Source organism: Penicillium hordei (assembly GCF_028827395.1).
Source record: "Penicillium hordei strain IBT 12815 chromosome Unknown utg000002l_segment0_segment0, whole genome shotgun sequence".
Lineage (NCBI taxonomy): Eukaryota > Fungi > Ascomycota > Eurotiomycetes > Eurotiales > Aspergillaceae > Penicillium > Penicillium hordei.
In genome coordinates this window covers 3,569,296-3,590,333 of record NW_026623143.1, presented here as the reverse complement: position 1 = coordinate 3,590,333, position 21,038 = coordinate 3,569,296, and the positions used below count along the sequence as shown (strand labels likewise).

General features: G+C 47.3%; 9 protein-coding genes across 9 annotated transcripts; 6 read left to right on the top strand and 3 right to left on the bottom strand.

Moving 5' to 3' along the window:
- Window positions 1-905: 905 nt before the first annotated feature.
- On the top strand, window positions 906-2,389 carry N7537_004675 (amidase signature domain-containing protein; the record flags this gene model as incomplete). Its single annotated transcript, XM_056895732.1, has 2 exons — window positions 906-952; window positions 1,096-2,389. The coding sequence occupies 2 exons, from the start codon at window positions 906-908 to the stop codon at window positions 2,387-2,389; spliced, it is 1,341 nt and encodes a 446-aa protein (XP_056755480.1).
- A 936-nt stretch (window positions 2,390-3,325) lies between these two features.
- Window positions 3,326-4,308, top strand: N7537_004674 (fumarylacetoacetate hydrolase family protein; the record flags this gene model as incomplete). Its single annotated transcript, XM_056895731.1, has 3 exons — window positions 3,326-3,514; window positions 3,568-3,946; window positions 4,004-4,308. The coding sequence occupies 3 exons, from the start codon at window positions 3,326-3,328 to the stop codon at window positions 4,306-4,308; spliced, it is 873 nt and encodes a 290-aa protein (XP_056755479.1).
- Window positions 4,309-5,447: 1,139 nt separating this feature from the next.
- N7537_004673 (trihydroxytoluene oxygenase) lies at window positions 5,448-6,705 on the bottom strand (the record flags this gene model as incomplete). The annotated part of the gene is made up of 5 exons (XM_056895730.1): window positions 5,448-5,927; window positions 5,978-6,209; window positions 6,268-6,415; window positions 6,470-6,653; window positions 6,703-6,705. 5 exons carry the CDS (start codon window positions 6,703-6,705, stop codon window positions 5,448-5,450), a joined length of 1,047 nt encoding a protein of 348 aa, XP_056755478.1.
- Window positions 6,706-7,127: 422 nt separating this feature from the next.
- On the top strand, window positions 7,128-9,287 carry N7537_004672 (putative monooxygenase; the record flags this gene model as incomplete). The annotated part of the gene is made up of 6 exons (XM_056895729.1): window positions 7,128-7,353; window positions 7,409-7,488; window positions 7,541-7,827; window positions 7,887-8,204; window positions 8,258-8,400; window positions 8,452-9,287. 6 exons carry the CDS (start codon window positions 7,128-7,130, stop codon window positions 9,285-9,287), a joined length of 1,890 nt encoding a protein of 629 aa, XP_056755477.1.
- A 471-nt stretch (window positions 9,288-9,758) lies between these two features.
- N7537_004671 (C2H2-type zinc finger protein) lies at window positions 9,759-12,405 on the bottom strand (the record flags this gene model as incomplete). Its single annotated transcript, XM_056895728.1, has 7 exons — window positions 9,759-10,701; window positions 10,756-10,877; window positions 10,937-10,987; window positions 11,040-11,129; window positions 11,180-11,380; window positions 11,431-12,196; window positions 12,254-12,405. 7 exons carry the CDS (start codon window positions 12,403-12,405, stop codon window positions 9,759-9,761), a joined length of 2,325 nt encoding a protein of 774 aa, XP_056755476.1.
- Window positions 12,406-13,297: 892 nt separating this feature from the next.
- N7537_004670 (uncharacterized protein) lies at window positions 13,298-14,786 on the top strand (the record flags this gene model as incomplete). Its single annotated transcript, XM_056895727.1, has 3 exons — window positions 13,298-13,632; window positions 13,682-13,741; window positions 13,805-14,786. 3 exons carry the CDS (start codon window positions 13,298-13,300, stop codon window positions 14,784-14,786), a joined length of 1,377 nt encoding a protein of 458 aa, XP_056755475.1.
- Window positions 14,787-15,431: 645 nt separating this feature from the next.
- N7537_004669 (uncharacterized protein) lies at window positions 15,432-15,638 on the bottom strand (the record flags this gene model as incomplete). The annotated part of the gene is made up of 1 exon (XM_056895726.1): window positions 15,432-15,638. One exon carries the CDS (start codon window positions 15,636-15,638, stop codon window positions 15,432-15,434), a length of 207 nt encoding a protein of 68 aa, XP_056755474.1.
- A 1,626-nt stretch (window positions 15,639-17,264) lies between these two features.
- N7537_004668 (cytosine permease) lies at window positions 17,265-18,980 on the top strand (the record flags this gene model as incomplete). The annotated part of the gene is made up of 3 exons (XM_056895725.1): window positions 17,265-17,534; window positions 17,602-17,818; window positions 17,875-18,980. 3 exons carry the CDS (start codon window positions 17,265-17,267, stop codon window positions 18,978-18,980), a joined length of 1,593 nt encoding a protein of 530 aa, XP_056755473.1.
- A 980-nt stretch (window positions 18,981-19,960) lies between these two features.
- On the top strand, window positions 19,961-20,921 carry N7537_004667 (oxidoreductase, short-chain dehydrogenase/reductase family; the record flags this gene model as incomplete). The annotated part of the gene is made up of 2 exons (XM_056895724.1): window positions 19,961-20,030; window positions 20,086-20,921. The coding sequence occupies 2 exons, from the start codon at window positions 19,961-19,963 to the stop codon at window positions 20,919-20,921; spliced, it is 906 nt and encodes a 301-aa protein (XP_056755472.1).
- Window positions 20,922-21,038: the final 117 nt, after the last annotated feature.

Sequence of the window (21,038 nt, the reverse complement as noted above, 5' to 3'; positions counted from 1 at the left end):
GGCGAAGTACCTAGGTATTTAAACGTCGTAACAAAACTCGACCCAGACGCGACCCACTGACCGACCTTCGACCTGCGCAGCCCATCTTTCAGCCGCTTGACTCTCCCCCTTCACCCCCATCCATCCCTTTCACCTTCCACCCCAGCTTGTTCGCAACCCACTTTTCAACCCCTGAAGTCGATATTTAGCCGTGCTTTTACTAAAAAATCTTTTCTTTCCCGCGCATAATATCCTTTCTGTGACACGTATTACTTTTTCCCCACTTGTTGAGTCGGACGTCGTATTGTGGAGCTGAACAAAAAGTAGTGGAAGAGCACGACTTGACACAATGTTGCGACGCTTGCCATGTTTTTCAGCGAGACACAAGACCCGAAATAGACGGTCGATCGAGGGAGGACTCGATAAAACCAGCGTGCTAACCCCAATGTGGTCGACTGGAGGAGGATCTGTAGATGTTTATTTTTCGATTGGAGACTTGCGATATGTCGCGATTGGGCACATTCCGGTAGAAAATGCCCATTCCCCTTTGTCGCATGCCCCCGGAGAAATTGACAGATGGCCATTGTAGTTTGAATTGACCGAAGATCTTACGGGAGATGCCGGGCCGCTGCTCGTGACAGTAGTGGAAGCCGATGATGGAACACCTCTCAGCCCAACTTGGTTGGACGATTACCTTGAACGACTATGTAGCAGCGACTTCCAGCTGAAACAATCATTTCTGGCGGGGTTGATTATAGCCCGAATCATGGCAATGTATACCGTGTTACCTAGCTGCCGACAATATCTGAATTCACTCGGTAACCGCTGGATTTAGATGGAAAAGGGTAAAGGCAATCCTTCGAACTTACAGCCAGGTCCATACCTCTACATCGAAAAGGCATTAAAACATGTTTATCGGCTGCACGATGACACATAGAACTTTCCTAACCGCCGTCAAGCCGAAGCCCACTTCGTGAGTATACCATGATACACAAATTAGATCTGGCAGCGGTCTGATTTTTGGCAGAAACAGACCTTCCTCTACGACGTATGAGCAACTCAAGGCCGGGGGAACGTTTTACGACTGTCTTAGCGTGGCAGTTCCTCCAAAAGCAGCGTCAGCACGGGACAATATCCCCTTTCACAGCTTCGCGTAGCAGTCAAGGACTGCTACTTCCTAGAAGGACTGAAGAACTCCTTGTGTACTAAATCTTACTACGACTTCAGCGACCCTGCTCCATTCACAGCAGAGGCAGTGCAGTCATTGGTAAAACAGGGGGCCGTTGTCCTGGGCCTAACAAAACTCAGCTCGATGATCGGCCGCGAGGAGCCCCTGGAGGCCGTTGACTTCCACATTTCATTCAATCCACGTGGAGATGGATACCAGTCCCCGGCCGGCAGCAGCAATGGAAGTGCCGCATGCGTCGCAGGGTATGACTGGATTGATTGCGCTATCGGCACAGATACCAGTGGCAGTGGAAGGCGTCCGGCGATGGCAAATGGAGTTTGGCAATTCCAACCTTCTAATAAATTGATATCTCTTAGCGGTATCGTTTGGACCTACGCTCGCTTCGACACACCCGTCGCATTTGCCAGGAGTTTCTCCATACCCAAGGCTGTTGCTCAGACTTGGATCCCAAAACACATCGACCCGATTCCAATATCGAAGGAATACAATATAATCTATTTCCTCGACTATCTACCCGTGGAAAACACAAAGCAGATGCGACTTATAGACAGCTTTATCGAAGACATGAGAGCTGCACTGCAAGCGAAGATAACAAAATTCTCGATACGAGAAGCTTGGAAGCAATCTCACCCCCCTGGAACCCCAGAAGATCTCGATGACTACTTGATCGACACCGTGGCAAGAGCTTACTATTATGCGTTCTACCACTCGTTTGCCGCATTTCGCGAAAAGTACGCCGAGAAACATAGTGGAAAGCCACCATATGTACTTCCTTCCCTACAATACCGATGGGAAACGGGTGCAGCTGTGTCCGAAGAACAGCACAAAGATGCCGTACAGCGGATGGACATCTACAAGGAATGGTTGCTTACCACAATGCTTGCCGAATCTACCAGTGAGGCTGAACCGCTGGTTGTTCTTCCAATTGGAAATGTCGCTCCGAATTATAGGGACGAGTCGTCGCCATCGCCCCGTTGGCAGTCCGCGCTAGATCAGCTTTTTCTTCCACCCATCTTAGGCGCCCTCGATATCGCCATTCCTATTGGCGAGGTACCATATGAGTCAAAGATCACCGAGGGAACTGAATATTTACCAGTTGTAATTGACATCATGGGCGCTGCAACAAAAGACCTGGAGCTCCTACAAGCCATCGAAAAGATTATGGACGTATCAGGGCGTCCCACTACTGTTACGACAGGATCGAGAGTCAAGCATGAATAATCGACTGTAAATAGATATCGTGACTCGGAATTGAAAAGAAAGTCAGGAACCAGTGTTCGATAGAGCGAAACCTTGACGTTGTAAGCTTCATCGAGACCAGAAGGTGACACGGCAGTCAAAATCATGTTCAGTCAGGTCCATTTCATCTGGTCTTATGACTGTCAGTTTACGGCGCATTGAAGCTGCGCTTCGATAAAGCCGTGTAGCTCCGTCCTCTTGGCCAATGGGCTAGATCATCCCAGGGGTACTGCTCCTAGCCCATACCGGCCAGAACGAGCTGGGCGTCGGATGGAGCGACATCTCCGGTAAAATGAAAGGGGCAGTGCGTCGGGCTGAATGCCAATGCGTAGTGGTCGGTGGCGGCGAGAAAGAAAGAAAGAAAGAAAGAAAGAAAGAAAGAAAGAAAGGGGGCGGCGATGGGTGCAAGATAGAGGGGATGAAGAAAGGAAAGGAGCTTGGAGGGCTTGTGAACCGCCTTGAAAAATGGAGATGCATGAATTTATTGATGTAAAAAGCAACTATGGATGGTACCTTGTCTATTAACTAGGTGGGTTGTTAGTAATTTAGACATCTAGGCTAGACTGAAGTGTTAGACTGGGATATTGCTTCCCATGTACGAACCTATCTAGAAACATATTCCATTAGGTCTAGGAGAAAGGGGGTTTGTAGTCCCAAATATTATATTCTACTATTTCTCTAGTTCTCGTCTATTATGTAGGATAGCCCCGTACAATGTGTAGTAAATAAGAAAAAGGTCCCACGTCGTACCCCACGTCCCGCATCCCCACGTCCCACATTTCTTCGCCCCACACACCCCGGAGCGATGGTCTGTATCTCTATATCCGGAGTCTACATTCATTGAACCTATTTTAAGCACCGATTTCTTTTTATTCTCACTCCAAAAACGTTAGTGATCCAGCTTCCATGCCATCTAAAATGCCTTCCTGGACTCATCTTGTTCGTTTTATCGCTGCCGAGGACAGCCAGGTTCACCTCGGCCAACTGGTCGACACCACCCGTGATATTGGACGCGATAGCGTCGATGGAGTGGAGATCACTGTGAAGGCCATTGAGGGTACTATCTTTGATGGCCGAGTTACGGATGAGATTTTGCATGTGAAACAGGTGAGTTGTTTGTCTTTATAGCCATTAGTGCAGGAACATATGTTGATACTTAGCCACTACAGCTCCTTGCACCCGTCACTCAAGAGCAGTGTAGTTATATCCGCTGTCTGGGTCTCAATTACATCGACCACGCACAGGAAGCCAACTTACCTCTCCCCAAGGCGCCAATTCTTTTCACTAAGCCCCGCACTGCGCTCGCTGGCCCTTACCCTGCTGCTATCAACGTCCCCAAGTGTGCGCAAGATGACACTAGTGACTACGAAGCCGAGTTGTGTCTGGTAATTGGAAAGACTGGCAGAGATATTCCCGAAGAGGAAGCCCTCGACTATGTTCTGGGTTACACTGCATCAAATGATGTCTCTGCTCGTACTCTGCAGTTGATCACGGCCCAATGGTCTTTCTCCAAGGGTCTTGATGGAAGTTGTCCTATTGGTAAGTTTTGAGAGCAATTTGGTCTGACTACTCTTTGCTAATTAAGGGCGATTATAGGTCCCGTCCTTGTGGCATCCTCCGTAATCAAGGACCCGCAGACCCTGTCAATCAAGGCCATCCACAACGGCACTACTGTTCAAGACGGACAGACCAAAGATATGATCTTCAATATCAAAAAGCAAATATCATACCTCTCGCAGGGTACCACACTCGAAGCTGGAACGCTGTTCTTGACCGGAACTCCTGCCGGTATTGGATATTTCAAGCAGCCCAGAGTTGTTCTCCGGGATGGTGATGAAATCTCGGTTAAGATTGACCAAATTGGAACTCTCGTCAACAAGGTTCGTTATGAGAGTCGTTAAAAAACCATGGGTGGTATATTTTCTTGTACATAGACATTTTTCAATAAATCTTTTTGATGATTGCTTGGTGTATTACAAAATTGCTATGTAGGTCGAGTAGAGAGATATATATCGAAACATGATGAATATCAAATTTTGTCACTCGCCGTGATGATTTATCGGGACCTCTACGGAATAGCATTGTATCTGCAAAGTTTAATGATATATGCTATGCATCTCGTATTTTCTACTTCTTATCGGATATACGGAAGAGAAGGCCGTGACAAGGCTTTCTCTCCTCCTGCCTTTCAGCTTGAACCTGAGAAAACTAACCTTTTACTGTTTGTTTGCTACAGCTATGTAATTAGAGGCGCTGTGGGACGAACAATGTACGGCATGTGAGACCATTGCGTCGGGATGTTTATAAATGCGAGAATTCATTCTTGGAATATTCGGAGTTCCTACCAATAGTAGGGTGGGGAAAGGTATATTCGTGGGTATTGGGTTGGGCCCTTTACCCTAATAGTTGCGATATTTCAACGGTGTAGAAAATGGATACGATGGTAATAAAAATGACCAAGTAGCGCAAGAAAGCCTAGAGACTTCAGCGCCATTTTATTCAATCGGGATACGCTCGGGTTATCTAGCTGGAGCCGCAGGCATCACGCGCTGTGGAGATCTGCGGCTGAGAAGGCGGATTTAAGGCTTGGAAGGAAGTAAAAGAGGCAATTAGGGGAATTGATCTAAAAATATATCAAGATCGACTCTTTGGAGAGCTCTTTCGGAACTTAGGCCAGCAGTCGGTTCTTTTCAGCATTGGCCATTGGGTTTGAGAAGAAAATCTAGATGCGCAGTGAGAAGCTCTCGACCGTCGAAATGTCGAAGTCTTCTGGGCAAGTTGAAAATTTTGAATTCTTCCATTTCATACTGAACGCATGGATATTTTTAAAAACGGCATTGTATGTTTTCCAAGTGCACGACAGTATTTAACCATATACCACATTCCTATCCAACAAAGGCGGTCGAATCTATCTCTCAATTGGGAATAATATTATGGGTGTTTATATGTGAAGGAAACAGTCATTTAATAAGTCACAATTCGCGATTATATCCCAACTCATTCGCTACTTGCTACCGAATTTGTTCAGGACGTAGAAATATCACTGTAAAAACCAAGACGGCACTTCAGGTCCCCACACAGCCAACGACTCATCACCCGCAGGCATATACCCTATCGGAGTTTGGTTGTTGACCAGATCCCCATCTGCATAATGCTCGATCATATTTCCTGTAGTATCCCACCAGTAGTCAAAAATCTGACTTCCAAGAATGTGTCGGCCAACACCCCAGACAGATTTATAGTCTTTCTTCGCGAGCCATTGGTGGCCCAGCTTCTGGGTATCGAAGTCGTGAACTTCAAATGAGCAGTGGTGCACATGGGTTGTCGGGTTTGCGCTCATGAAGAATGAGTGGTGATCGACGGTATTCTCGCCACGATCGACGTGAGCGAATAGGGCGACGTTCTTCTTTTTGCCTTCTACCTCAACGTAGAGGAAGTCTGTTGGGACGATATTGAAGTTCTTAGTGTAGAATTCGACAAGCCCTTCGAAGTTGGTGGTGCAGACGCCGTAGTGACCGAGCTATAAAGTATTAGGGTTTATATTTGGTATAAAAGGGAAGAGTGGCTAACCTTATGAACTGCGGCTGGACCAGGCTGGAAGCGTTGGAATCTTCGCACTCGTGGCTTGTCGATCTCATAGTTGGCAATCAGCTTATTTGGGTAGGTGCCAGGCGTAACTGGTGTCATTCCATAAAATAGGTTCATGGCAAATCCTTCGGGATCTGTCAATGTCACCATATGGCCCCCGCCCGGGGCATCTGTGAGATCTTGAATCTCACCCGCTGTGGGTAGCTTTGTTGCCCTTGAAAATGTCAGCGGTGTATTGTTAGCATTTGTAATTGCTTTTTCATGTCACTTACTTCTCCAGATCCTGGTAAGATTCAACTTCCCAAGCACCACCAAGGAACTTCTTCTCTCCTTTCTTTGCATAGTAGACGTAGGGGTCTACTCCATATCCCCGATACCAGATCTCGTCATCGGTCTTCTTTGCGATGGCCATACCAAAGTCTGTAAATAGATAAGCGCATGATATTTTCAAAAAAGGTTACTATAGTAGCATACCTTCAAGGAAAGTGGTAATCTCATCTAGATCAGGGTGTTGGTAGCGTATATGCGCTAGCTTAATCAAGCGGATTTGCGAGTCCGTCTTGATATTACATCTCGTTTGCCATGCAGGAATACTTTCAGCCTCTGGACCCATCGCAATAATATCGGCAATGGAGGCACCGTGGTTCGGTTGGATATTCTAGGCTGATGGATTAATACTAAAGTTGTAGATGGGATCTTACACATACCATGTTGATGATTTGATTTCGATTGAGTCTGACCTTGTCTGAATCAAACTAGCAAGCTTCTAATCTGACTTAACATGATATCCCAGGTTACATTTATAATTGCCGATGGAATTGCCCTATTTGACATCACACCTCCCCTTGTCCCCGCAAGGTCCCGCCTAATCCCACATTTCTGGGGCCTCCCCCGGACCCCACAGTTTTCGGCTTTATACGGGGTTACGTAATAGCTCTGAAAGCATCCACAACAGCAAATGAAGACATAGATATGGGTCATGCAATGAAAAATTCGTCCCACGATATGACGGTATAGCCGAATACAACGGGCAAATATGCATGATTCGCTAATGGTTAATACGGAGCCCGGATTATTTTAATGCGACATTCGCCCGTTAGCGATATCATTGCTCATTTGTGTTTGAACAAACATGGCTGATATTGAGTATGAGACTACTGATGTGGTCATCTGCGGCTGTGGTCCGACCGGGGCAATGCTCTCTGTATACCTTGGGCGAATGTCTATTCGACACGTTGTGATTGAGAAGGAGCCTGAGATCACTACTGATCCACGAGGTATTGCGCTGGATGAGGATGGAATTCGGGCGTTGCAAGGCGCTGGCATCTATGATCCCATTTATTCTGATATTGGGACTTGTGAGGATATTCAGTTCGACGCGTTGTCCTTTTTCCTTTGCTAACTCGATGTCAGGCATGCAAAAGTTCAAGTTCATTGGAGGAACGGATAAAGTCCTCGACAAGAAGGCTTTCTTAGAAATGGATTATGGCACGGTTTGTATATCTATCCCTCTTTAGAGTCTTCCTGCTCACCCATCTCATACAGACCGAAGGTGGTACCGGCCATGTTGGATTCATATGCCATAAACAACCAATCCTCGAAAAGCATCTGAGAACAGCAATGACCTCATCCAGCTTCTGTCAGCTCCAAACCAACGCAACTATGATCGATATTCGCGAGGAAGGAGATCATGTCTATTCGCAGTATCGTGATGCGCAAGGCAAAGTACACAACCTAAAGTCTCCATTTCTAGTTGGCGCCGATGGCAAGACAGGCTTTACCAGGAAGAGCTTCATGGAGCCTTTGGGTATCCGCATGGAACAGGCACATCAGTGAGTTATGGTGTCTTTGGGTGTATTCTTCCTTTTGTGGAAATACTAACCTCTGTTAGATCATTCTACGATGAAACCTGGGTGGCACTGAATTGGGAGATCTCACTTCCTACGGAAAAGACGCACCCCGACTTTCCCCTGTGGAAGCTAGGATACACCCCAGAAGAAGTCTACGATCTGTTTTTCCCAGAGAACTTTAGGTTCGTCTGTAATCCAGAGCGCCCCGCTGTGTGTGGACGTTTTGGGTTGCCAGCAGACAGACTCTGGCGCTTTGAGTTTGTTGTACTTCCCGGTGAAGATGGACAGGAAATGTCCAACCCCGAGAATATTGAAAAAGTTGTATATCCCTATATTACACACCCGGGAAGTAAATATGGGTAAGTTTGGCTGTCCTAGAAAGGATATAGAGCGCTGATACTGACCATTACAGATTAATTCAAGATATCACATTCCCCGATGACTGCATCCGCGTCCTTCGATCACGACCATTCCGCTTCGCTGCGCGAAGCTGCAATAGATGGTCACATGGCCGCGTAGTACTTTGCGGCGATGCAGCACACGTATTCCCACCCTGTCAGTATTTCAAGTCCAATATTACGGATGCATAATAATAACAGAGTACAGTTGGTGGCCAAGGAATTGCATCCGGCTTCCGCGACGCCGTCAGCCTAGCCTGGCGTCTCGTCCTTCTCTGCAGACGAGAACCGTCAACCAAACCCAACAACCACGAACAAGTTCTATCGGCGTGGTATATTGAGCGCAAGCAGCAGCTGGAGCGGTCCCTCACATCAACGATTGGGAATGGCCAGTTCGTCACCGAAGGCAATCCTCTCAAAATTTTCCTCCGCGATTGGTCGCTGTACTTTATGCACTTCATTCCAAGTTGGAGGCATTATCTCCGGCTTGGGCGCCGAAAGGAAGGGATGGTGCCGTACAAGTACTCGCCTGGACTCCCATTTGATCCGGCGTACAAGGGAGGTACTTTCCTTCGACAGGTTTATTGTAAGCCTGTTGGAACGTCGGGTGATGTGTTGTTCTCAGATGATATCATCTTCCAAAAAGAGAAGAAAGGGCTCTTCCAGCTGCTTGTATGTCTGAAAGATGTGAATGAGCTGACTGCTGCGCGCGAGTCGGTATCTCGGATTGAAGAGACTTCCAAGGGAGAGCTCCCGTATGCTGAAGTCACGTACCTTGTTGGAAGGTTAGACATGGAATCGAGGGCTCTTACACAAGACACTTCTTCGGTTTACCGTCTGGCCACCGCTGAAGAGTTTGCTGGGTCACCCTTGTGTCGTGGACGACCGAAGCCAGAGTATTATGACCCACACCAACTTGCGAAGGCGCTAGGAAGAAGCATGTTTGTCCTTGTTCGACCGGACCGCATTGTATATGCTGCTTGTGATGACGTTTCCCAGCTCGAGAAAGAGGTTAGAGAGGCTGTGACATATCTACGTGCATGAATTCATTTCCTTGGAGTTTCTATTGCCGATATTTGTATCCATATTTATTTATTTCCATGGAAGATATTGTAGTTAAATATATGTTAGAAATATGGTGGATCTGCATGTGGATCTTCCCCAGGATCTCTGGCAAGATCGGTATCAGACATCTCACATAACATTCGATATTACTCTTTGTCAACATGCTCTGCATACGATTTCCGTATCAGCTGCTCCAGAGAAGCGTATACAGAAGAAAGAAAGAAATAAAAGGACCGCAGCTGTAACAAATAGATAATATCTCTATGGGAGCCTGTTGCTTCACCCCACCCAACAGCTGTTTGACTATAGAGTTTCAGTCCCTATGTATGTCATGTATGTATAAACAAGATTTGATTTAGTTCAAACGATTCATTTCAAATACACCATTCATTACTTCATATAGGATACTTTTAGGGCTACGCGAAGTACACTGTCTTCCGGATAGGCCCATCACCGGCCATACCTCTCATCATCCTCAACATCAGGAAGCAGCAAATCCAAAATCGAGGCAAACAACTGCGAAATTCCCCAATGACCAGCTCTTGGTAAGATATGCACTAATCCACAGAAAGTACTTGAGTCAGCCGTCGTAGGCCGGGATGTTTTAAATCCATGCGCTTCAAACAACAACCTTTGATAATCAAGACCTATCTTCTGCAGCTCTGAAAACTCCACATTTTGTTGTGAGTTTTCTGTATCCGATCCAAAGCGCGTGTAGCAGAACCAAATCAGTGCTGCGCGGAATATTATTCGCGGGATGTGGATCGGTGGTTCGGTTCCGATATACTCCTGTTCGAGTTCACGAAGAATTAGTGCAGCGTGGAGCGCGCAGCGTTGGCCGTCTGGAGATGAGGCCCAGGAACGGGCGTAGGTTACGTGATTCTGGGACTCGGTAAAGCCCTCTTTGCCGATTACCAGTTCCAGTCGATTTGTGTTGGCGTAGAGTGAGAAGAAGATCGAGTGCCATAGAATGGGCAGGCAGTACGGATCTGGATTGTGTTCTTTGTTGAGGCCTATATGCGACTCGTGGAAGGTTACCAGGTTATCCTCACAGTACTGTCGCTCGGTTGGGTTATTTGTATTATTGGCTTCGACTGCGGATGTGTTGAGCCCTTCGAGCTCAAGATAGGCGTAGAATCCATTGCTAGAAAGGGGGGATAATAGTAGAGGTGCCTGATCGGTTCTTATATCCGGTGGCCGCGAGTGGGTTTCATGCATGCTTGAGTCCGGTAGGCGGCTCATTATCTTTTCACTCCAGTCTTCTGCTGTTGTTGCAGCCCATAGGTCATCATCAGACAATGGCGGGAGCTTTTCGGGTGAATGTCGCAGATATGTGTCTATCAAAAACAGCTCTAAGATCTCGACATCATGAACATGAATTCCTGCGAGTAGCCTTGAGCCGAGATCTTAGTAATTTGAATATAGTTTAATGTTTCGCTCAGCTCACCGGTTCTGTTCTTCTGCCTGAATCCATTTCTTCCAGGCCTTTTGTGGTGTGTGGAAGACCTCGCTCAAGCTGATATAGTCAGATGCTCTCTTGACCTTGGATGGGGTTGCCCTCTTAGCCCACTAATGGGTTTGTTAATATGACCCAAGCCCCATGGGGGAGGGAGTATTGCATCACTTACTACAAGAAGAGTGCCATGGAATGTCTGTGCAATGAGTAAATCCTTCGGTCTCTGATCATGCCTGTTAGTTATTGAACAACAAAAAGATATGCAGTCGCCTCACCCCAGATAAAAGTCCAAATGTCTGACCTATGAGAGCCGCCTGGATCAAGGCAATTGTCTCAGGTCCTTGTCTCGAGAAGTATCTTTCCCACTATATGAAGTTAACTAAAGACTCATAAAGATCGAGGTCGGCAAACAAACCGACGACAGGATCGCTTTATTAAGAGTCTCAAACACTTTGACACCTTTCGATGCAGCGTGTGAAGATCCCACAAACAGGCTTCCAATGGAGCAAATGGATAGCAGCAGCAATGAGCTTTTAGCACACGGCCGGAAAGTTGGCGCATGTACGATTGGAAACACGGGATGGAATTTCGTGAAGTACATTTGGATGCATATATTCTATTTTATTAGCTGAGAATGGGAATCAATGAGGAAGAATAAGAACACACCAGAAAGTCCGTGGAGGGAAGTGGTAGGAAGGGCGTATGAGGCTGGAGCTTGACAGCTAGGCTAGCTCGGTATGCTTCATCCACTTGTGTTGTCTCCGGACCCGTGTCCGGGGTAGTGTGTCCCGTTATTGATGTCCCCATGAACGTGTACCAATGTGTTTGTACTAGTTGCTCCCGTGATGGAAGTGTATCCTCCACAAGCGGTCGCAAGGTATCGCGCTCAGGTTCATTTTGGTATCGGCCGGAGGTTCCAGAAGGAACCCAGTTAGCAGTTGACATCAAAATCTCTGAGTTCAAAGCACCGATATCAAAGTCATCATCTGCAAACCATGCTGGTATTTGGGTACTGGCGTTGCCAAAGACCCATGACCCATCTTGGCTAGAATCATGTAGAGACGAATCTAGGCCAATTAATTGAGATTGGGAACCTGGTGTCGGTAATCCGGCCACTGCTCCGTCGAAATTTGACCGCGCCAATTCTTCGACATTCGAACCGACCGCCAGGTGTTGTGCCGGATTTGTAAGTGAACGAAATGCCGATCTGGGATGACCAGCATTTGGATACCTCGATCCAAATGAGAGACGGTCTGGGGCAGTATGAGCCTTATGGGCGCCTATTGAATAGTCGTTGTTTAATGGAGACACTTGCACATCGTGGCGATTCAGTGGTGGGTGTATGTCATCATTTTCTGTGCTGTGGGCCACATTAGTAGAGGGAATAGCACTAGATGGTCGATGAGATCTTGAATGCCGCAGAAGAGAATCACTGAAAGCTCAATCAATGTTAAATCAATCACATATAGATAGACGCCACAACACGTACTGGCGACTAAAGGCTTTTTTACATATCGTACAGACGAACGGTTTCTCCCTGGTGTGTGTCCTAACATGCCGTGCCAGGTGCTCATCCTTAGTAAATGACTTGAAACACCAAGAACACAAACGCTGGCGACGAGTGCGGGGCCGTTCGGCCATAATGTGGTTATTACTTGGGGGATGAAAGGGTGAAGAGATGTGGTGGGGAGCGGAGGCATGAGGTGGGAAAGTCTGGGGTTCACCAGGATTTCTTCAGACCGAAGAAATTCGACTCTTCACATTAAGCTCAATTAGGCCCGTGAAATAAATCGCGATTTTGTTTAGCTTTGACCAATTTTGCTTACAGCTTCACATTCTATCCGGTCGACGTTCTTTGTGCCCGCGTAGTCCCGCATTTTTGGTCCCGCATTTTGGTGGGACCTAAAGGGCAAACAGAGCCTTGGTGGCGATCAATGGCGATTTGACAACTCAAAAGGGTTGATAATTCACTGGCTTCAACTCTATCTTCACCGGTGACTTCAGCAGTGGCTATGGTTTGTGGGACCCCCCATACCCCGGGTCTGGGGTAACTGGGGAAGTCTTATCCTGGGGTTGATACCCCGGCTCACCCTTGATTTAAGATGCAATAATGCCTCGACAGGGCGCTTGTTTCAGATCTCCACTGCTTTCCTTTCAATTATATTCATCAACATGACTAAGAAACAGAGTCCTATTGACCCTACTACCGTTTTTAACATGGACCTTATCCCTGGAACAGAACTAATGAGAGAAGGGGGTGAAGCCCATCTGACAAATGGATCGAAACACGATATGCCGTAAGGAATATGTAGGAAAAATGATTTGACTATATTGGTACTTACTATATTGAGTAGGCTTATTCCCTGTCCCTCAGATGACCCTGCGGACCCCTTGAACTGGTCCAAGCCGTGGAAGTGCAAGTAACCCATCTGATGTCTTAAGGACAGAGGCTAACTAAAGTATAAATCACACAGATTTAGTTATTACGATCCAGTTCCTCTTTCTATTCGTCTCTGTGGAATCAGCACTCTCAATGGGACCTATGTTTCCCCTGTTCGCCGCTGAATTTCACCTCAACGATACCCAGCTGAGTTTGTTGACTGGAGCATGCGTTCTCGCTCTTGGCTTTGCGAACTTTGTCATCGTTCCCTGTTCGAACACCTTTGGACGACGCTTCACAAGTCTCATCTTTTGCTTGCTTGGCACTACTTCGTGTATTTGGCAAGCTCTGGCTACTTCATATACCAGCATACTCGCTGCTCGCGTTATAAATGGAATTGCCACGGCTACCAGTGAGACACTTTTGGTGCAAGTTGTGGCGGATATGCTCTTTATCCATGAGAGGGGTCTGTGGACTGGTGTTTACTTGTGAGTATGACCCCTATCACTGTCATTGTTCATACTCATCTTCTATCAGCATGGGCTACTTCCTCGGTCTATTCATTGGCCCTGTCATCTCCGGTAATATCGCGCAAAGGTATGCGATTTAAGCTCAAGTGGGCCCAATCTTGGAATGTACACAACTAACTTTGTATTATAGATACGGCTGGCGTAGCTTCTTCTGGCTCTCTCTAGCGCTGACTTGCTTCAACTTCATCACTCTCTTGATCTGTTTCCCTGAAACCCGTTTCTGTAGGGACTCAATCTTAGAGAACTCGGAGCTCAGAGCAACTACATCCTCCTGCCAAAGCATCAAACAACAGGACCCAGAGGTAGAATCTGAACAACTTGAGAACATCGAGCGATCCATTACCGTTGGCACTGGCCGGCCCTCTAAGTCCCAGTTTAAACTGTGGCAAGCCCCAGAAGCAGCATGGAAAGCAATTCTTCTAGGGGATATCATCACGCCATTCCGCCTGTTTCTCTTTCCTATTATCCTCTGGGCGGGGCTGAATGTCGCCGGGCCAGCAAATATCCTCCTTTTCTGGAACCTCACGGAATCTTCTGTCCTCAGCGCACCCCCATATGATTTCTCTCCATCTAGTGTAGGATATGCGAATTTCGCATTCGTTGTTGGCGGCTTGATTGGACTTGCTACCGCAGGCCCGCTCTCAGATTGGGTTGCTGTGCGCGCTTCAAAACGCAATAATGACATTCGAGAAGCGGAGATGCGGTTGCCAGCTCTTATTCCCTATTTCTTTGTTACCGTTGTTGGTATTGTGATTGGTGGCGTGGGCTATGATCGGCTTTGGGATTGGCCTGTGGTCCTGGTTGTTGGATATGGCTTCAGTGGAGTTTGTGTGACCGCTGTTCCTACAATCGCCATTGCCTATGCGGTTGATTGCTACAAACCCATTTCTGGGGAGATCATGGTTGTTGCAACTGTAATCAAGAATGTTTGTGGTTTTGTGATGAGTTATTGGGTTATGCCGATGGCAGCGCGAAGGGGCTTTTTGGCGCCTGCCATGGTTGAGTTCGCGCTGACAATAGGGCCTATGCTCCTAGGACTTCCGATTTATTTCTTTGGAAAGCGTCTCCGCAGGCTGACGAGAAATTCGACTGTGTATAAGCACAGGAGTTGATTGTTTACGAGGGAATACACGAATTGTTGCAAACGTACAGCGTTTAGATACTTACTCTTCACTATCTTCAACTATAACCCCCATATATCTGACCTACTACCAATTATCTTACATGCACTACATTGTCGAGGCTGCCCTGAAAAAGGCTGGCTGCCCATAATACCAGGCTGTTCTTTTTGATAGGATGATAGGGGCCATCTAAAAGAGGGTTGCATAGGGTAGGACTAGTTAGCGTGTTCCAGTTTATTAATAACTTACTAGGGCCACTCACCCCTGTCTTCAGCTCAGACTTAGTGAGCGAATCAGGGCGCTCATATTATGATCAGTGAGCGAATGGCTCAGAGGCGTGCTCAGATCTACTCAGTGAGCAAAAGGCGACAAGACATGGGCCCTAGAACGGGAAGAGAAGGCCAACATTGGAAGGAGTGGAGAGAAAATCAAGTACATAGGTATAGTAGCAGTAGCGACGACGTCAGCAGAGGTTTTGCAGCATGACCTACTGCTCTCTTCCCAATGCAACCCTTCTTTGTAGAAAAGGAATTTTCATAGATTGTAATGATAATGATGCTTCGTTCTGTGATTTGCCAAAAGATACCCTTCCCTAATATCACACTAGTCATTCGGGGTTTTCCCCATGCATCTCGACTATATTTCCGTTTCCGCGTACAGCTGTTGAGCGAGCTGGTGTTGAGCGTTGTAGTGGCTGGATAAGCAAATATCGATGCGGTAGAGGACAGCAAGCGGACGACTAACACTGTGTGAAGGCTTAATCTTAGCAATGATTTCTGTATTTTCGTTGGTCGCATCCACAATTACTCGGATATCGCAAGATATCTCGAAATTGGAGCTCATGGTTTATCATATCGCCATAGTTTAACAAGCGCTAGGACAGTAGGCATCAATCAAGCCACATTGGTATCATGTAGCGACGTATATTGCAGTTTTTGTGGGTTTGGCGTTTGGCTGAGCTGTTGGCACAGAGACATGAAGGGGAGAGAGACGAGAGAGATACGATACTGGAGGAACAGAGGTATTGGCTTAAGGCACAAATCTGCTTCAGTAGTTCTCCTGTTTTTGGGAAGTCCATGTCTGGTTTGAATAAGTTGAGGTATGCAGGAGAAATAGCAAGTCTTCCATCCAAGAAGGACGAGAATACCAAACTCACCCCTTTCGATTTACCTCAACTTTACCTCAGCATATGATGTCAGGTAGGGCCTCCCATCCTTGAAGCCAATGAAAAGCTTCCGATTTGCGCTCGACGCGCTAGACAGAATCAAGCAATGATAGCAGGGTTACATGATCGGATCTGTCAAGAGATCTGGTCCGCAATCACACCTCAATCCCAGAATGGCAATCTATGCGGCCTTTACCCTGGCTGGTTATAGTCTTCAATAGGAAAAGAATGGTCAAAAACCAGAGATAGGACAAACATGCCAAGTGTCTGCGGAACATGCTTAGATATGTGTGGGATATGTCCGACCGGCTCAACCTTGGAGGGTTCACAGTCTGTCACTTGTCTCATTTCTAATCGAACAGCACTACTCACACATGTTTGAGAAGTGCAAGGTTTGAGATACATTGGAGGTCAACCGTAGAACGTCCGGGGTACAGAACCGCTAGGTCCCAGCATGGATATTCCCCCGCAGAAACACGGGGACGGAAATCACCGTGAGAGATAAAAAGTAATTGCAAATGTCAAGCTTCACGCACATCGGCGTCTCCCGTCTAGGACCAGGAAGCTTGATTGAAAGCCAATAGGGGATTGGCTGGGATACTGCCAATCAGGGGTGTTGCACAAACACAAGGTTTAGCCACGCAGAAGACCCCCAAGACCCCTGCAAAATGATAAGAGTAATTGACATCCAGGTATCTCAAACAAGTGTAATTGGTACAAGGATCATCAAGAGTTTACTGAGGTGGAGTCAAGAATACTGTCACTATCAGGAGATAATCGGAAGTCGGAGATACTTCTTATCAAGTCCCGAGACAGCAGACTCCACTCGTGAACTTTCAGATCCGCTCACACTACTCCTTCGTCCAATGACAATCGAATACCAGGCTGAAGACGCCAAGCGAGTGCACAATCCTCGGCATGCTGATAAGCTAGGGCTATCCGGAGAGTTATGATTGGTTTAACTGATTCCTTGCTGGGGCCTCAAGGCTTGTTATTCGGCTCGTCTTCTGGAATTTATGGATTTTTCGAGGGGAACACGCGACAGGGCTATCTTTGCCACAGTGCGAGCTCGTCGGTGGGGCCCGGACGCGCAAAGAATTCTCGTGAAACACTATATTAACAGCTCCTCCCCGTCGGTGGAGCAAAAAAAAAAAGAAAGAAAGAACGATGTGACACTGTCCCTTTATCTAATTCCTTCATCCTGATCTCCCTGGGTCTCGCTGAGCCTTTCCCAGCTCTCCGATTAATCCCGTTTATATACATTCTAATTCTTCGCCTTCATTGGTGAGGATTCGACCGAAAACATGCTCCCTAACCTAGCCAAAACGTTCCGCAGCTCAAATGAGGACCTGGAAAAAGCACCCCAGGTGAACAATACTTCCGTCGCAAATAGCAATGAGCTATTCGACAACTCCAGTGATGGCGCCGTGCCCGGCGAGAGCTTCGAATACGGCGATTCGATGTACGCCAAGCTCCAACGCGTAGCCGGAAAGTTCAACATCGAGCAGCGAGGTGTCGAGCGAGTTCCAGATTCTGAGCGGACCGATACGTCCTATTTCAATATTGGTAGCATGGTGTGTTCCTGCAATTACCTGGCGTACTCGCCGTGGCCTAGAGGCCTTGTCCACTGACCAAACCTAGTGGTTGGCCGCAAACATGGTCGTCAGCTCCTTCGCCATTGGCGTTCTTGGAAAGTCGGCATTCAGTTTGGGCTTCGTTGATGCGATTTTGGTCTGTCTCTTTTTCAACCTCCTCGGTGTTATGACTGTGTGCTTCTTCTCGTGCTTTGGCCCACCCTTTGGGCTGCGCCAGATGGTGCTCTCGCGATTCTGGTTTGGATGGTGGCCTGTGAAATTCAGTAAGTTAGCTGGGCATGTCCATTGGGTGGTGCGTGTCTAATTCGTAATTTCCTAGTTGCCGTTCTTAACGTTATCGCCTGTGTCGGTTGGTCTGCTGCCAACGCCATTGTCGGTGCCCAGCTCCTCAACGCAGTGAACGCCAGAGTCCCCGGATACGCCGGTATCCTCATCATCACATTCTGCACACTCTTCGTCACCTTTGCTGGGTACAAGTTCGTTCACATGTATGAGTATTGGAGCTGGATCCCCACCACCATTGTGTTCATCATCGTGCTCGGCACATTCGCCCACTCCGGCGATTTCATCAACATCCCAATGGGAGTCGGAATTTCTGAAATGGGTTCCTGTCTATCCTTTGGATCCACTGTCTATGGTTTCGCAACTGGCTGGACCAGCTACGCTGCCGACTACACCGTCTACCAGCCAAAGACCCAGAGCCGTCGTCTGGTCTTCTTATCTGCCTGGCTTGGTCTGATCGTCCCCCTAATCTTCACTCAATTTCTCGGTATCGCTGTTATGTCTGCGACTGCTATGGGCGACGGAGTTCATAACAAGTATGCCGAGGGCTACCTAGCCTCGGGCAACGGCGGCCTGATCGCAGCTGTGCTGGAGCCTCTCGGCGGCTTCGGCAAATTCTGCCTTGTCGTTCTGGCCCTGTCCATTATCGCCAACAACTGCCCCAACATCTACTCCGTCGCTTTGACCTTGCAGGTGTTGGGTCGGGCTACCCAGCGCGTGCCCCGATTTATCTGGACTTTCCTCGCCTCGTGCGTTTCCCTTGCCATTGCCATCCCGGGTTACGATCACTTCGAGACCGTGCTCGAGAACTTCATGAACCTTATCGCCTACTGGTTGGCCATTTACTCCGGCATTGCGCTCATTGACCATTTCGTTTTCCGACGTGGATTCGATGGCTATCGTCCGGAGGACTACGACAGTCCCCATAAGCTCCCTATGGGAATCGCCGCATCTGTTGCCTTTGCTTTCGGTATTGCCGGTGTTGTTGTGGGCATGAGCCAAACGTGGTGGATGGGTCCTATCGCCAAGCATGCTGGAGACCCAGAATTTGGTGGCGACGTCGGATTTGAGTTGGGCTTTGCCTTCTCTTCCGCCATTTATTGCATCTTGCGACCCATCGAGATTCGTATGACTGGTCGATAAGTTTAATTTGATAGTAGCGTACTTTAAATTTTGTATATTTAAACCTATTAACTATACATGTATCTCGACCATATCATTATTTTTATATTTAACACATGGTACTAAACTAACATGGCACAGATGGTATGGTAATATAGAAGTTCACTTTAAATAAAAATCCGGTCTAGAAGAACAGATTCCAGGAGAATTTTGCACACTTGTTATATATATACTTCTAACCTTTGCTACTTCCAAGTAATAACAAAAACGTGGTAGAGATAAAAGCGACTTTCAATGTTAATTAAGTAGACTATATTTCTAATCTCAATTGATGTCCTTATAATTAAATGATACGGTCGATATATATAGGTCAAAATATGCTAGCTTTGGTATACCTTTCCCATTGAAGACACATAAAATGTACCTTCAACCTGTTCCTAACCCCATTTAGGACCTGGGCCAAGCGATAGACCGAGTCGTGAAAAAGAACTGGACGGGAACCCCCAGCCCTCAGAGGACATCCTAAAGTAGAAATCTGATGCGCTACCAATTGCCCCAACACGGCTAAAGCTCTCCCCGCCACTGGTAGCACCTTCACCCTCGCACTCGGACAATTCAACCCGTCCGTCGGTACAATATCAAGCCGTTCTAGCAGCGGATATAATGTAAAACCCGTGGACAAGATTATCAGGTGCGCAGGGTACATTGGAAAGCCCGAAAATCCATAACTTTCATTGGCTGGGAAAGACACATATGGAGACTTCAACATGCCCAGGTGCTTCCCAATCCGGTTAGTTGATGACATCCAAATCCAGCAAGTTGATATCTGACCTCAGGTAATAGAAATCGTGCACCTCCCAATACAAAAGGTATAAAATGTAGATAACATCCCAGACAATGCCTCCTATTTTGAAGCTACAATTCTCCAATTCAACCAATCCAACATTCCTCTAAACCAATATTGCGCGTAACATATCTCGCCCTAATTTTATACATCAACCATGCCTCTCGCCTATAATCCCGAGAAAGAGATCCCCGACCTGACGGGGAAGTCAATATTCATTACAGGAGGTCTAAAACTAATCCTTTCTGCGTTCTAAATTTCCCAACTAAACACCCAATCTAGGAACCAGTGGTCTAGGCGCAGCATCAGCACTCCACCTCGCCAAGCACAACCCATCACACATCTACCTTAGCGGCCGCAATGCTACGAGCGCAGAAAAAATGATCAAACAAATCCACGAAATCAATCCCAAACTCCCAGTCACATTCATACAATGCGACCTAGCCTCCCTGACCTCCGTCAAAAATACCACCGAGCATTTCACTAGCCAACACTCAACCCTGAATATCCTAATGTGCAATGCCGGTATAATGGCTCAACCACCGGGCCAAACAGTAGATGGCTACGAGCTGCAATTCGGCACCAATCACCTCGGCCATGCACTGCTAATAAAAAAACTCCTACCCCTCCTCGAAGCCTCCACCGACCCCCGCATCGTGCTCCTCACTTCACAGGGGAAGGGGCTGCATCCGCCGGGTGGAATCGTCTTCGACAAGCTCAAGACGACGCAGGATATTGCGTTTGGCGGGCCGTGGGTGCGGTATGGACAGAGTAAATTGGCCAATTTGATATACGCGCGCGAGCTCGCGAAGAGGTTTCCGGCTATCACGTCGGTGTCGGTGCATCCAGGTGTTGTGGAAACGGGTCTTGTTAGTAATCTTGGGATTAAGGAGAAGATTCTTGTTTATGTGATTACTTGGTGGATTATTCTGCAGCCGCATGAGGGTGCATTTAGTCAGATTTGGGCGGCTACCGTTGATAAAGCAGAGATTCGGAATGGCGGGTACTATGAGCCTGTTGGAAAGTTGATGGATAGGAAGCTTGATGCGAGGGCGAGGGATGGGGCCCTTGCGGAGAGGTTGTGGGATTGGACTGAGGAGGCTTTGAAGGGATTTTGATTTGGTGTTGGTTGAGGGAGAGCCTAATTCGGTCTTTGGACTAGGGAGGAGTGAATTTGGCTTGGTAGATTTGTGCTAATATGAGCTTTGCAATATGATAAGCCGAAACATTATTAA